This window comes from Rissa tridactyla, chromosome 3, assembly GCF_028500815.1.
Source record: "Rissa tridactyla isolate bRisTri1 chromosome 3, bRisTri1.patW.cur.20221130, whole genome shotgun sequence".
Taxonomy (NCBI): Eukaryota; Metazoa; Chordata; class Aves; order Charadriiformes; family Laridae; genus Rissa; species Rissa tridactyla.
In genome coordinates, this window is record NC_071468.1 from 18888796 (window position 1) to 18905699 (window position 16904).

The following is a 16904-nucleotide window of genomic DNA, read 5'->3' on the forward strand; positions in this document are numbered from 1 at the left end:
AAAGCTACCTTAGGCACCAAGGGATCGAGCGTTAAATGAGTGGCGGGTTAGAACTGCCAAAAGCGAGACATATGCACGCACAAGAACATGAGGTTTGAGCTTACGAGAGGTTTTGGCAGTTATGTGCCTAACTGAAGAGGCAGACTGTGTACATTTAGTGTAAGTGACAATATTTTCTAGGCAGGAAGAGTTTTTTTTCTAAGGCTAGGTTTGAAGAGAAAGTTAACACTCTATTCTGTATTTCTAAAAAATACATGCTCATGATCTAAAGTTCGCAAATTTCAACCTTTAACACCAGCACGCTGACAGTAGTTCAAATCCTCCTAGCAGTCTTTTGTTAACATTAGAAGCAATTACAGCCCGAGTGTGAATTCACAAATGCTGGATACAAAAATAACCATATAAGCAGAGAAAGCAATCACAGGCAATTCCTGGCAAAACTAAACTAGTATTTCAAATATTTCTCAAATACAACACTTAATCTTGTTAAAATTAAATACGTGGTAAAGAGTAAAGATCAATATATCTCACTTACTGCGGATTCCAAAGTATCCATCGTCGATAGTAATTTCATTTTCTAGAATTAAAAGGAGGGGAAAAGAATGAAAGAAACTAATTAGTATTCACATTATAAAGAATCATTGCCAAGTTAATTCTACTTTTCCACTTCACTTCTAAAAAGTATATCTAATAAAAAGTAGGAAAATTGAAACAAAGAATAAGCATGTTTATTGCAACCTTCTATAAAGCTTTTTCCCAATTTATGCTTTTTTCTTAGTTTCTGCAAGAAAAACCAATCAACACACAAAATTCCATAAGATATTTTACCTGAAGTAATCTGAACTGAGAAAAGCAAGAAGGTTGCACAATCTCCTAGTTTGCTGCAGTACTTTGCTGATAACATCTACATCCCACTAGAATTTAAGATGCTTTTCTTGTTAGTGTCAAAGACATTAAAGTTTCTTGCAAACGTAAGAAAGCTGTCCTCCTGCGCATTTACAGTTAAAGCTTCTAAATCAAGTTAGTCACAATTAAAATGCTTATTCTGCCCATGTGACAGAAGCCAACCTAGGATGAAACATTCTAAACACTCATTTCACACTTACTTTTATCCTTACACTCTCTAAAGTTTTAATAACTGAAACCTTAAGGCACTAAGTAAATTCACCAGCATTAACAGCTTTGCAGTAGTCTAAACAAACTATACATTTCTCAAAACATAAATCTTAACAGAATTTTGTCTCTACAGCTATTAATCCCACTATTTTTTTTCTAAGAAGAATCATGGGCCTGCTCTCGATTTTTAATTTAGGATCATAATGACCAAGTGCCAACATCCTGGTTTTGCTGCATTCCCCTCAACACTGGTTATGAAGCATTGAATATTACTTGGGAGAAAACAAAATATCCTAACTGTTTGGAATGAAGTTATCCAAATTTAGAGATAAAGTCTAGACCCTAACAGAGGGTAGGCTGCTTCCTTAATCAGTTACTGACAGATACAGAAACATAATTTTATTACAGGAATAGAAACACTTAACTAATTTAACTGAAATTAAAAAAAAAAAAGGCAGGGGAACAACGTGATCATGGTACTATTAATGATTAATAAACAGTTTCTTTAATACCAGCTTCTTTCTAAAAGACATATTCTTTCAATGCACCAGAATGATTTCAATAGATATAAACTCTTAAGTGTGGGGGAAACAACATTTTTCATATCCTAGGAAAGACAGCGCATAAAACATGCCATCCCATAGCAGCATAAGAAATTTAAGTTAGAAGCTACATTCAAAGGTTATTTGAGTCACTCTTAAAAAACAAACTTCTCCCCTCTTCAGAAAAGCATTAGGAACTTGTATGCAAGTCTGCATGCCACCTTTTCTGCCAGCAAAATAAATTTCTGCTAAATTTCCAGGTAAATAAGCCCATTTGTGTTTCTATTTACATTAACCCATTTACTTAAAAAAGACTAATTAAGAATTTTTGCTTTAAAATTCTACTAATGAAATAGTAGCTAAATAAAAACAGCAGTGACTTCACACCCTCCCCCTCCCCACATTTTCTCTGAAAAAATAGTATGGATCCTTAGTCTCAAAGAATTAAACTTACAGAAAATCATTACAATTCCAAATTAATAAAAAACCCAACCCACATCATCTTAAGGATGGCAGCAAAGAATTTCACATCCACTCCATTTTAAGCCACTTATATAAATATTTTGAGAGTAAGGCCCATGTTGTGCAAAGAAAGTTTATACCTCCAACACATTAATAAATTTAAGTATTTTAAAACTATAGTTCTCAATCCCTCTAAACCAATGTGCAGCATATTAGCAATCTTATGCATATGCCTCAAACAGATGCAGTTGATGCCCATACCTAAAGGGGTAATTGATCGTGGTTGTAGATGAGTCTCCCACGTGTGAACTATGACTTCGCAGGGACCATCGATAGTCTGTAATTTAAAAGTTAAATGTCTGCAATAATTTCTTTTGTTATAGCTGATTTTCTACCCATGAAGCTGTTTGGGATGGTTGTGAATTAAACTTATAAATTTAAGAAAGAAAAAGAAGATGAAGGAGAAAGACAGCGGGAGAGAAGAGAGAGAATATGAAAGAGAAAGAAAGAAAACAGGTCAGCTCATTTCTTACCCCTGCAACTGGTGGTGACGCTACCTGCTGCGTCAGGTCACACTACATATGACAAAACTCGTGACAAAGTCTGACAGGGTGGAGAAGTTACATGGAATTATTAAACCTTTACTGCTCATAGCTACTCTGCTGGACTCCAGACTTACTCTCCTTCTGATACAAAAAACAAAGAGTCCCTGAACTCATTAGGTGGGCTTTCTTTTTTCTTAAGATAGTACAGCAACAATTTATAAAAAGAATTGACATATGCCACATGTCTTTGATTCCAAACAGGACTCAGCATCTACTCGCACAGTTAATGGCTCCAGGTGTGGGTTCTCCCCCAGAATTTGCTTGACTAATTCAAAGTCTATAAAAACACTGTTATTTTAGTTGTGGTACAGAAGAGCAAATTATCTATTAGCTAATTAAAACATAAATAATCAGAATTTTTCTGCCTCAGAAGGAAAAACAGTGATACAATGCAATCAGCCAGCAGTGAAGCCCCCTGCAGTCCATTCCTTTTGGTGCAGTATAAATTCGATTCTTCCACAAAACAATTACTGTCCCTCAAAAGCCTACACTTGTTGACAAACGCAGCCAAGACTCAGACAGATAATCAGAACAGTAACTCAATCTCTTCCTTTCATAACAATATAACTTTGAAAACGCTTTCTAGGTTACAGCTTTTAGTTAACCTCTGGAACGTGCCTAATTCCCAGCCCCATCACCCTAAGGAGCTGTCAGTTCGTCTTAACATTGCATGGTTTTTACTATCAGCGATAAGAAACACTGTCAAATAGCTGCGGAGTTTGCACTTGTGTGTTTTGGGCCTAAGTAACTCCTTTTTTTCCCAGAAGACTTACTACTATTGCCAGAGCCATATAAGCTTCAACACCAACTTCTCCCAGTACTTCAGGTTCTTGTTTAAATAGATTTCAGCTCAACAGGGACATCCATACAAGCTTCAAACTCAGCAGTATAACTACACAATTTGCTTTGTTATCTTACAGCTCACTGAATAAATTCTTTAGCAGCAGATGGGATTTCTTGACATATCTCAAACACATTTAATCTACTATGCTTCGGATGATTTAACAGCAAACCCCAAATATTTAAAAAGTGCTCAGTAAAGATGGGTTTGCTCTGTGAGTCAGCTGAAAGCAATTAAGTTTTTCTAATGGATTAAGAGGCATCTATACCTAAGATTCATGTCAGAATAAAATACATATGCTTAAAGTTATGCTTTAAAGATAGAATGCATGTAAATAATAATAAAATGAGATGATACTATTGTTTTCAGTTTAATCTTGTTTTAGGGCAGTTTTAATTCCCATCTTCTCACTGCTGCCACAATAATCCTTCTTACGGACTTCTAGAAAAGTAAATAATGAGAAATTTCTTTCCCCTTCTTTCACAGCAGATCCATGCCTGCACATGATAATCTGTTTCTGAAGCTGAAACCTGTGTTTGCCCATCAGGGAGGGTACCGTTTCCTAGCACCCTGCAAGCTCTCCACCAGCAGCTCCGTGAACAGGTACACAACTTGTAGCTCGCGAACCTGGAGAATGCAAGTCTGTCCTAACATGGATTAAGTTGCTTTCTTCAAAAGGTAAGCAAAGCTTTTTCCTTGGAGAAACTCCCAACATATTGAATTAAATTACCAATACCAACTTATTTCTACTACTGTAATTGTACATTTTAATTTTAGGTTCTAAAATTATGAATGAGAATTTGAGTAACATTATCCCAACAACACACTGGATACATTTGGCAAAATTTAATCCCCTAGAAGGAATAAAGTGAGCTGATTATGCATTCAAGCCCAGGAACCCTCAACACTTTCTGTACTAAGAAGAGCCAAGCAAAGCTACCTGGGAAAAAAAGGGCAATGGATTAGAGAACAGGCACAGACACGACTGAGAGCCTTCTCACAATCCCTGCTCAGACCGTCTTTGTGTTTATAGGCATTGAAATAATCTGCAGCCAATAGGTTTTAACTATATCTAACAGAAGTTATTGTTACAATGAGCTTAAAATGCTGATGTCATTTCAGCGGCATATACTGACCACAGCTCAGTTCAGATCAGCCTGTAGTGGAAGTTAATGATGTGTCATCAATATTCACAGTACGGTAACATTATCTAAAGTCAACCTCTGCCAGGACAGTCTTAAAAAGGCACCTACCCAAATGTCACATCAAGCATCTGAGTGGGCAGTACACTGAGATTACAGCAAGTGGCTCTGTATGGCATGGATCCCTCTCTACTAACAGAGAGATTTTTTTTTTTTTAAAAAAAAGGCAAATACATAAAAATCATGTTGTTTGATTTATATCTAGCTGAACATCTGATGCAATTTTAAAGCTCTTAAAGGACATTCAAGAATTTTCTAAAAAAAAAAAAAATCAAGTCCTCTTACATTGTCAGAAGCTGGAGGGTTCCCCAGTAGTCTTTTGACACTTTCGAAATGAAGGGTAAAATGCCTACATAGCATAATGTTCCAGAGGTTCAAAGCAGTGTGAAGTACACTCTGCATGAAGTGCTTGGGTGCTCAGTACAATTAAGAAGTGAAAGCACCTTTGTGGATGTTCAAATGACTATTTAGGAGGCCAGTTCCAAAATTCCTGATCCAAGGCAACACAACAGAGTAGGCATTAGGAAAAAAAATATGATCTTAAAAACATTTATCCAACCACACTTCTTAAAACTATGTTTCAAGGATGTTAATCTACTTCCAGACCACGAAACAGCTAAATGAATTAGACTTCACTGCTGATGCTGGATTTCTGACAAAAATCTCTCTGGATTTCTGTACCATGTCACAGACAATAATTAAACACAAAACCAAACAATCAACCAAAGCCATTCAGCCACTGTAACTAACTTTGCAAGGCAACAGCACATGTAAGTCACCTGCCAGGAAGTCCTGGGTTTAGCCCTGGCATTTCCCGTAACAGTTCAACACACAATCTGCCACCTTCACGCAGTCCCAGCAGAGGTGTACCTTTGTTATTAGCAGATTAACCATGGGTTATTAGTCTAGCAAAAGCTTTCCTAAGGCACTCCGATATTAAAGGAATTACTGAGCTTAGACCTAAGCTTCACATTTGTTACTACATTCCAGGCACTAAATGGATTTGATTTATTTATATTTTAGAAAAATAAACTTAAGTCTCATTTGAAACCTCGATAATTAAGTGATACTCTCAGAAGTGTGAAAAATGTTCACCAACCCAGTTTTAAAAGTCCTGCTATGTGCACAGATAGCTTAGTTATTTCACACTTTCCTTGGAAGTAATAACCCTAACCTTGCATGCTTATTTACTGCTGGAAAAACAAATACTGAGCATAGCTTAACAGAATAAGGTATGTATTGACCTTACTGAAGTTTTCAACTATGCATCATGCAAACAATACATATCAAAGCATTCTCCTGAAGCATATGATATGCATGAAGCCTAATTTCCAGACAAGGGGGACGACACATCAAAACCCCCAACAAACAGCAGGTGAGTGTAGAATAAAACATGGGAACATCTTCATAGTAAGGTAACTGGTACTGGGTTATGTTTAAGACAAGAACAAACCTGGAGCAAAATAGTTTAAATTACTGTCTTATTTCATGAAATGTGTGTATTTACTTTTAAAATGCTTAAGACGACTCGTATTATCAATAAGTTTTTACAACATAGCAAAAGCTCTTGATATGCTGGAGCCAAGACTTGCACCAAATATATAGTAAAGTGTTCTTTGTATACACATGTTAACACCAAAATGCTTCAGGGAAAACAAGCTAACTTTCAAACAAAACAATTTAACAGAGATCAAATGATGACTACTTTTTTTTTAAAGGGAGGCGAGAAAAACACTTTCCTATTTGTTTTATTCCAACATGTGAATTATTTTATCTATTTTAACATCTAGTCTGTAGCAATATTTTGGATAATATGAGACCTATTGTTTCTCTGTGAAAGCTTTGCCACCACATCCAACTCAAACATCTTCAAAGATGCAGTTGATATAGAAAAGGAACAGTAGCTTCAGCTGTATCTGTCTTCAGCACCGTTTACTCAGTTACGTGGTGTCAAATTCATATGTTCAGACTTTAACATCTATTTAAGACTACACATGTATTTAAGTTATCCTACTACAGACCACGACACACAAAATTTCACTGATATAAGAAATTAAGTGTCCGAGGGATCATATATTGCAAGCCTATCAAATTTAGATTAATCACATGCAATGCCTAATTAAAAAAATACTGAATTTATTTATATTCAGAATAATTTAACTTAGAAATATCTTTTCCTTATCAGAGTTGTAACTGCTCAAGTCTTCCATGTACTATCTCATTTGCACTATGCTGTGCATCATAATCCTGTTAGAATGAGAGGATCCCAGTTTTATATTGTTCTTCAAAAACTTTACAAGAGGAAGAAAATATTGTAGCTGGAATTCTTTTCTTCAGAAGACTTTATGTTATAAGAAATAAAGTCCTGTGCACTTAGCGGGTACAGGCTAGAGACAGTTAAGTGGATAACTATGTACCCTGGCAATTCACATACTTTGTTTTGTAGGGTGGTCTTCTTTTTTTCCTCCTTTTTATATACAGTATCTCATTATGCTTGTATTCCATAAAATTTATACTTACCTTGGCAGACTCTGCATCACACGGTACATAAAGCGTGCACGATACAGAGCACCTACTTAAAGAAACACACTCACCAATACACATCGTAAACTTTTTCAAATGTTAAAACAGAAATTGTGTTGCCTATGAGCACATTTTCTGCCAGTCTGTTCTCACTAAATGTTCTTTTTCTAGTGCGCTATTGCTTACATTTTAAACTTATGGGCATTTGCAAAAAATATACGAGTCCCACCAGAGCAGCTAGGCTCTAAGAACTGATCTACTTTTGGCCTCAATTTTTGAGCTCAGAAAAAGAACTCTATTATTGCCTTCCCTTCTTTTACCTCAGAATAACAATTTAAACGTCAATTTAAACGTCAGCTTCAGATTAGACTATTTCACATGCTGTAGTAAAAAAACAGAATAGTCTCTTGTGTTTCATTTAAAATTACTATCCTTCACTGAGATACATCTGTCAAATATTTTTTCAGTGAAAGAAAGGCTGACAAAAAAGAAAAACACCCTACGTGCTCTTGACAGTAATTTAAAATATTTAAAAGACATACCAGATGATTCTCTAACTCCTTTGCACATTTAGCTACAGCCTTCATAATCACAATCCCAATGAAGAACTAAAGCCTAGGGTGAATAGCTACAGGATATTAATAGAGTAAGAAAGACAGCAAAGTTAACTTTAAACGGGTTATTTCTTACATTTATTACCTGTTATTAAGAAAAACAGTTAAAGAGTAGCTGCTTATTTTCCCAAATTAGTCCATTTTTTTTCTGGATGCAGTCTCATCCCTAGTCTGAAGAACTTCCCCCTTACCCTGGTACCAGCATACTGACACATACATTCAACTCACATGCAACTTTGACACCAATACCTGCAAAAACACATCTGTGTGCCTCTTGGGGTTTTCTTCCCCCCTCAAGTCATGCAAATACCTATATACACATCTAGAGAAAACACTGGGCTACCCCATTCCTTGTTTTACCTTTTCACTCCAAGAGATCAACATGTGTTAAGTATACAGCACAAAAGCTACTTAATACTACCTTTGCTTCACCAAAAAAATCCGCAGTAATTTTAAAAACTGTAGTAGATTAGGCAAAATTAAATACACTTGCTCCCACTAACCATTTTTCTCCTGATATCACTTGCTTTCACACTAGAGATCCTTGCCCCGCTGAAGTCCATATTCAATTAAGTGTAGAAGTTGTTACAGCTCCACTATAAGAACTTCACCAAATCGTTTAAGCTTTATAATAATGTCAGGCATTTCACTATCACTAGAATTCTTAAAACACTAATGCTGGTAAAAAGAGAGAAGACATTTTAACAAAAATAATTAAAGTTAACAGCATATGGTCTTGTATGTCCAGAAGTGAACTGCTTGTATTTCCACAGTGTTTTAATGTTTCAAAATTTGCAATTTAAGATTTATTTCTAAAAACTCAAGTTTAACTCAGAAAATCCTTTTTACCTCAAATAAGGGATTTTTTTAGTAATGATGAGCCACCTTGAAATAGAAAAGCTCATACATACCTTAGGTTCTAAGAAGTATCCTTTAAAATACCGATACCGAACAGGAACTCCTCTAGGAAGCTCTACAGTAGCTTTCCATAATTGACTGTGGGGAAAAAAAAAAAACAAAACAAGCAGTTCCAAAATACAGCTTAACAGCCACCTCAGACATATGTCTGTCCTAAAAGACATTCTAAAATAAAGTTTAGTGTATTGCTGCAAGAAAGGAAGAAAGGTTTTTACAAGGTAACTTAGCTAAACATGCACATAGCACAATAAATACTTAGAAGTGAAATTGCATTTTCTAATCTACAGAAGTGCTCCAATGCAGCAAGAATTCTCATCGTCATTTAACAGATGGGGAAAACATGATGAAATAATTCAGGGAGTCATCCAAGATCACACAGCAAGTCACTGACAGAATTATAAATACATCCTGCAAGCCCTATTTTCGTGCATTATACAAACAGCGATAGGCAGGGAACCATCTTAAGAAAACATGGAATTCCTCCACTGCATTTAAACTATGTTCACGTACATATGTGAGCTACATGTTTATATACCCACAAACCACTTACAGCTTTAAAGGAACTCTCATTTTAAATAGTCTTCTCCCCATCTCTTTATAGCCACAATAGTAACTTGTATAGGTTAAAAGGTAAACACTATAAATCTCTCCTATAACTTGCTGTTATCTATAGCACCTTCTTATTCAAAATGTCTAAGACTAAATTACTGAAATATGTCAGCCACAATGGCAGAAGCATCGTTTGTAACTAGAAAAGCATACCCAAGTTAAACATTTTCATAGACACGTTCCTAAGCATTCACAATGTTCAAGGGCAACACGGGAAATTCTGGAGAGTTTTACTAACAGTACGTGTAGCTCAATAGTCTACAAACTCAGAGCCAGAATAAATTTGTTGCTCCAGAACTCCAGCTACTTCAAAGGGAACAAATGAAAAAACAAAAAACCCAACTTACCGATCGTCAGTTTGGAGGACCACTGCAACTTGTGGATTCCAATTTCCCAAAGCACTGCAGCTCCCGCATATTGCAAAAACCTCTCCTAAAAAACACCCAAACAGAAAAACGCCACAATCATCATTACTAAAGCCTATATGGAATTAGTAAGTACAGCCTACACTATCAAACCTTCAAATATTTTAAACATATACACCAGAATCATACATCTAAACTCCCTCTTTTTGGCTCAGAAAGGAATTTTTCCCCTACCCAAAACTACAACAGCGTTTTCTTTGCTATCATAAGGATCTCACTGAGGCTGGCACTACGGACAACCCCCAGACCTTAAAGACTTGGCTTCCAAATCGTCCAGCAGCAGTACCATTCAAGAATCTCTAGAAATCCAGTGGGCAAGTTTTCACTGTAAAATGCTTATTGTCAAGATGAACCAGTTTTTTCTTATATACTGTGTATTTTTTTTAATATATGTACACAGACACACAGAACAGAGTAACATACGTGTCTAAAACCATAATTCTCTAAAATTCACACCAACAGTCTAGAAAGCATAGACAAATAGGAGGTTGTAGCACTATTCCCAAGACAACACGTCCATTTAATTTTGTTCCTGAGAAATAAAATGGTTTTTGCTGCTACACTTTCAGGTTTTTATTGGATATAAAAACATAACACTGTTTCACAAAAAACCACGAAGTTGTCATGCGCTGTCTACTCTAATGCATGCATACATACAGAAAGAATCTAAAGATTAAAATAGTATAAGAATGTTCGATTCTGGGATATCCAGGAGTTAAAGTTAACATTGCAACTTCCCCTTGTTTTTAATACAATACCTATATAGAACCATAGAACATTTAGGTTGGAAAAGACCTTTATGATCATCAAGTCCAACCATTAACCCAACACTGCCAAGCCCGCCACTAGACCATGTCCCATATGTATATGGCTGTAAGAACAACAACAATGCTAAATACAAACGGAAAGGACAAATTAGTATTTTGCTTTTACAGGGTTTCAACAGTATTTTTAAACACAAGAAAAAAAAATCTGTTGCAGAAGAAGAAGATGTGAAATTTTAAAAGTATAGTTAGTATGCTTAACCTTTTAATCTTGCTATGCAAAATGTAAGAACTACCAAAGTATTTGAGCAACTTTTAAATAAAATGTAATAAAAAAATACTGCCATTTACTTCGGCCTCTAACCTGAAATGACTAAATGTAATGTTTCAAATAAAGTCACACTTAAACCAAAGCAGACACAAGGAGTTCAGCTAAAGTCAAATTAGTCCCTTAACTGGTGGGGGGGTGTGGTATTTAAGGATAGAGGGTATCCAGAACTGCCCTGCATGCCTCATCAACAGGAAAAGCAACGATAGCTGAAAAGTCTGAGAGAAAAAGTATCAGTCTTAATAAAATATTCATTAATATTCATTAGTGACCTAGATGAGGGGACAGAGTGTATCCTCAGCAAGTTTGCTGATGATACCAAGCTGGGAGGGGTGGCTGACACTCCAGAGGGCCGTGCTGCCATCCAGCGTGACCTGGACAGGCTGGAGAGCTGGGCAGAGAAGAACCTGATGAGGTTCAACAAAAGCAAGTGTAGGGTCCTGCACCTGGGAAGTAAGAATGCCAAGCACCAGTATAGGTTAGGGGCGGACATGCTGGGAAGCAGCTCTGAGGAGAAGGACCTGGGGGTCCTAGTAGACAGCAAATTATCCATGAGCCAGCAGTGTGCCCTTGTCGCCAAGAAGGCCAATGGCATCCTGGGCTGCATAGGGAAGACTGTGGCCAGTGGGTCGAGGGAGGCCATTCTCCCCCTCTACTCTGCACTGGTGAGGCCACAACCGGAGTACTGTGTCCAGTTTTGGGCTCCCCAGTTCAAGAGGGACAGGGAACTACTGGAGCGAGTCCAGCACAGGGCAACCAAGATGATTATGGGACTGGAGCACCTCCCTTATGAGGAAAGGCTGAAAGAGCTGGGACTCTTTAGCCTGGAGAAGAGAAGGTTGAGGAGGGGACCTGATTAATGTTTACAAGTATCTAAAGGGTGGGTTTAAGGAGGACGGAGCCAGGCTCTTTTCAGTGGTTCCCAGTGACAGGACAAGGGGCAATGGGCGCAAGCTAGAACATAGGAAGTTCCGTTCAAATACACAGAAAAACTTCTTTACGGTGAGGGTGACAGAGCACCGGAACAGGCTGCCCAGGGAGGTTGTGGAGTCCCCTTCTCTGGAGATTTTCAAGACCCGCCTGGATGCAGCCCTGAGGGATGTGCTTTAGGCAATCCTGCTCTAGCAGGGGAGTTGGACTAGATGATCTCTAGAGGTCCCTTCCAACTCTGAGGATTCCGTGATTCCGTGAAAAGCACGATACAAGCATCAATGATGGGAATTTCCTGTCCTCAAGCTGAGAAAGCAGTAGCAATAGTACTGGAGTCACAACAATCTGAAGAAAAAGCCTTTCTTCCCCCCCATAAGGACACCTTTGGGTAAGACTTAGACTATACCAAGTGTTTCCTCGGGGAACTTAGAAATCTCTCTAGAGAATCTCTCTCCTACATTTATAGCCAGGCTGTATCATTTATAACTTTGTCACGCATTTTGTATATTTAACAATATCATTATTTGCACGTGCTTTGCAGACAGTGTATTTATCACCAGCAATCCTAAGAACCTATATATCTGTTGTTTAAATAAACTGCACTTTTTAAGTAGCTAGTCGTTTCGGTTTCTCACTGAACGCGACCAAAGGCTCGAGAGGCCGTGCTAGTTCATGAGCACGACTAGACTGAAGGTGCAGTCCACTATTAGTGTATCCAAATTGTAATAGTTTAATACATGTTAAATGCGACTGGACTGATAGTGCTGAATTGGGCATCACTCAGAATTTAAACCTAGCCACACCTAGCCTCCCACCTCAGTGAGGAGTGTTAGAACACAAGGGGGTTTATTTTCTGCCAAAACAGCTTTGTCCCTTTCACGCAACAAGAATGTAGGCAAGCTATAAACAACAAAGAAACACTACCTTTTACTAAGCCAAATATTATAGCTGGAACCTCAAAGTCTGAAATAACAGTTTTGATGAAGTCCTTATGCCTCTAAAACTGTGTCCATTTTTTCCAGCTATACGGGTTCATCTAGTAAGAGACACCACCAGGACTGTTTGTGAAAAAACAAAACAAAACAAAAAAAACCCCCTGCAGACCCAGGGATTGGAAAAAAAAAAAATTCTACAAAAGCCAGAAATTAAATAAAACAATTTGTTCCTAAAAGCAGTTTACTGAAATAATTTTAGAGAACATCTTGAACTACATCCCCTTTTTTTATATAATCTTTTGTTCCGATTCATTTTTAAAAAAAAAAAATCAAGCTTTTTGGGTGCCCATTGTAAGCACATAAATGCAGACAAAAATCAGCTGTATGAGTATACTTAACTATGGAATTTACTACACACAATTGCCTAGGTCAGGTGCTTTACCTTTTCCACTCTGTACTGAAGCACATTATGGTTGTTTTTGCAGAGCGGAGATAATGAGGGGTTGGGGGGTGGAACCACCCAAATACCACACAGTTAGAATTTCTGACTAGAAATATTAAAGAGAAGCTAAAATTCTTTAAAATAGCAGCATTTAATACATCTTAGCGTACACACCAGCTAATCTCTGAAGTGCCATCTAAATCATATTCCTCTTAGTAGAAGCCCTTTTTTTCTTTTCAAAAACAAATACGTGTGCACAGTCAGTGAAAACTTATCACTCAGCAAGGTAAACACACAAAAGGCAACACTTGAACAAGATGTGCAGTCACCCTTAAACTCACTTCAACAATTACACTGCAAAACTGAATCAGGATTTGCAAAATGCTGCTTAAATTATCTCAGGAAAGGCATGAGTGAAATATCATGAACTGGAACCGCCTTTTCAAAGGCAATTCTGAACTCAGCGGAGTTTGGTTTAGTTTTGTGTTTTAAGTTCAGGGATCTTCAACTTCTCCCCCGATCCCCTGCTGAGGAATCCGATGCTGCCACAGGCAGAGGTCCTCCAGCTACAGCAGAGAAGAACCTACCCCAGGCCTTCTGCCCAGCCTCAAAGCTTGCAAAAGCCTTGCTGATGTTGCAATCTTTCTGCTTGCACCAGCTCCATGACAGCAGAATCTTTGTGTACAGTTGGAAGCCAGAAGCTCCATCTATTAATCTCATAATAGCTAATCTTTGGCCACCTAGCAGTCTCTTGGTACGGGACTGTGTACTGGTGAAGACCTAAAGGAGTCACAGCCAGAGACCCTCTTCCTCATGCTAGGATGAGGCAAAAATGAAGCACTCCGCGTCACAAATATGTAAAAGCCTACATCAGTGTGTCAGGCTTCATCACCAATGTTGATTCCAGAAGTGGTTTGGCTAGAGGAAGTGAATCAAAGCATCATTCCCGTGATGGTGATGCCCTTTTATCCTGCAGTTAGCCTGAAAACACTGGCTTTGACATCAACAGGAAGGGACAGCGATGAGGACACAGGGCACACATGAGCACTCAAGGTGAGGATTTGTGTCTCGCCAACTAACTATCCATCATGGTGATCTGACAAAATCAGTAAATGACATTTCCAAATAAACTGGAAATTCTGCTGTTTGCAGAACTGCTGATAGCTCTGAAAACCTACCTCTCTTCTTTCACAAGACTGCATCTTGCCACTGCTGCATCTCAAAGCTCTTCTCCCCGGTCAAAACCAACAGCATCAATATTGTCATAAGCAGAAGCAACCTTCCGTGTCACCTCTTTATGCTATACATATATCAGTATTTCCAGGTAATTCTTCATAACCAGCCACTGAGGCAGGATTTAGTTCTCCCTAATCCTAATTTTTGCTGCAGATATTATCAGTAAAAGGTACACATGCAAATGCAACTTCACTAGTGACAGTGCCATCACAACAGTGGAAGCAACACTGTAAACAGGGCAAAAGGAGCATGGCTCCATTGATAGTTACACCAGTGCTTTATACACTCATCTGAGTTAAGGTCAATTTATTCTTTAAAGTTTTCTCCAGAACGCTATAAAAACACTACTCCTTAGTAAAGGCTTCATGTCCACATTGCGTGTCAATGTTCGGTTCCCAAATTCCCAATCAAATGGGAGAGACATAGGAGAGGTCTAAAATGGGCAGATGTCAAAACTTTTAAAATGTTTTTATCATTTTTTCCCCCAACTACAACAGGCCCTTATGCCATCTGGTATCTGTTTGTAACAGGAATTCTGCCAATCTGTACAAGCTCCCACATTCATCTGCATCTGTTAGGCAACCGCCAATTATTTTTTTGGTGACCTTCCTTCAGAGCTCCTAAAGATGAAGATCAAAGCAATAAGCACAATTTATCAACACTCAGTCTTGGTGTTCTACATGATCTGACACCTTGTGTTCCTCATTTTGATTACAAAAGTTATTTTACACATTTTTGCACAGATAGAATACTGAATTAAGCTGCATGTTCTTTCTGTCCTTAACTCCTAGTAGAGGTCACATGTTGTTACGGAGAACTTTCAACAGGGATTGAGAGCAAGCGAAAAATAGAACAAACTCGCCAATGCATGCCTGACTACCATGATCCAGAATGTAAATACTTATTCCCATGGAATAAAGAGTTACTAGAGACAGAACACTGGTTTTAAAACAATCATAACCATTTCAGTTAGCTTCAAAATCTCTAGCACAGTATGAAACTGTTGTTTGAAGAAAAAGGTAAACATTAGTTCCCGAATCTCATTTTCAAATTCCTGTGTGAAATTTCTTAATTAATGTATTTTACAATGACTTATCATTTTAATATTTGAATTGACATGTTCTTTTACCTCCAAAGAAAACAGAAAAGGCAGACTTTGAACATTCTTCTAGTTAAACCATACAAAAAGGAGAAAACATGATTTGGGTACCTGGTACCGATGGTCCTCTTACTTCAAAAGTGACTTGAGAAGAGGTCATACTTGCAGAACTTTTGTCCTAGGATAGTTGAAATCTGTAGAGGGAAGAAAAAGATACTACATTTCAGGAACAATACGCTACATCTGTTGCTGTTTCAAGAGGAAACACAAATCCTGTCACTTATAGGGAAGCAAGCCACTAGTGATGTTATTGTTTGAGTGAGCAGTAAAAAGAGAAAGCTCTTTAAAAGCAGCAGCAGCCACAGAAAATAGCATCCAGCTGCAGAAGACACTTGTAACACTGGCACAAGAAAAAAAGACTACTAAAACAACTACCACATGCAAGCATCAATATCACGCAGCATTCATCAGTCTTAAACTGAGATTTTTCAAAAAGCCCTGTTTTGACTAATGTTGCTCACAAAGAGGCCACTGGAAGTTTTATTATAAGACACTTAAGATTATGAATTTTGGCAAGCAGTAACTTCTGACACTCTCCCTATGCTACTCTTCAGCATCCTCTTCAAAACAGAAGAAAGGTTTCATAAATAAGTTCTACCACCTTGAAGGAAAAAGGAAAAGAACCCATGACAGATGACAACTCTCTGCTCACAGGCAGTGAGTTGTTCATGACCTTGGACTCTGTGCCCCTACCAATACTTCCAGCCTTTCACATGGAGCACCAGCAGACTTCAAAACACCACAGCAGGAAGGGACGGCCTCTAGACTCTGTAGCCAGGACAATAGTTGGAGGATTGACCCTGCTTCAATTTTCTACCCGCTTCCAATGCACAATAACTTTATAGAAAAAAGCTGGCAGAATCCCACTCTCCCCATTACAGCAGAAATACTATTGATGCAAAATAGCCTTTTATATTATTTATGAGAGTAGTAGTCATATCCAAATCCAAGTCCAGATCTTGCTAGACTAACTGTTGTCACCCAAGTATATTCCCTTGGACATGGGTTGCAAAATCATCAAACTGATTATACGCAATTAACTCTGCAATGCTCTCAACTAATTAATTTCTTTATATTACTGTGTTGTGTTTTTTTTTTTTTTAAAACCAAGCAAGTAGAATATTTTTATTGCTATTTTTGAACAGGACAAAAGCAGTTTATTTCAGTACAATGTTGGTCGTTATCATTAAAGCTGTTACTAAAGGATTGATAACAAGAAAAACCAAGGGCATTAGAGAGCAATCTACCTTTAA

The 16904-nt window shown here is 37.7% G+C and overlaps 1 protein-coding gene across 7 annotated transcripts in view; it reads right to left on the reverse strand.

Moving 5' to 3' along the window:
• Positions 1 to 16904, reverse strand: part of GPCPD1 (glycerophosphocholine phosphodiesterase 1) — a 48890-nt gene that overhangs the window by 24306 nt on the left and 7680 nt on the right. For all 7 annotated transcript variants that reach the window (XM_054196410.1, XM_054196409.1, XM_054196408.1 and 4 more), the window contains exons 2-6: positions 15703 to 15785; positions 9780 to 9864; positions 8817 to 8901; positions 2382 to 2457; positions 536 to 577 (exon numbers count right to left, since the gene is read on the reverse strand). In XM_054196410.1, coding sequence (XP_054052385.1) covers positions 536 to 577; positions 2382 to 2457; positions 8817 to 8901; positions 9780 to 9864; positions 15703 to 15751 — 337 coding nt within the window. In that variant the 5' untranslated portion in view covers positions 15752 to 15785. The remainder of the gene's footprint in view (positions 1 to 535; positions 578 to 2381; positions 2458 to 8816; positions 8902 to 9779; positions 9865 to 15702; positions 15786 to 16904) is intronic.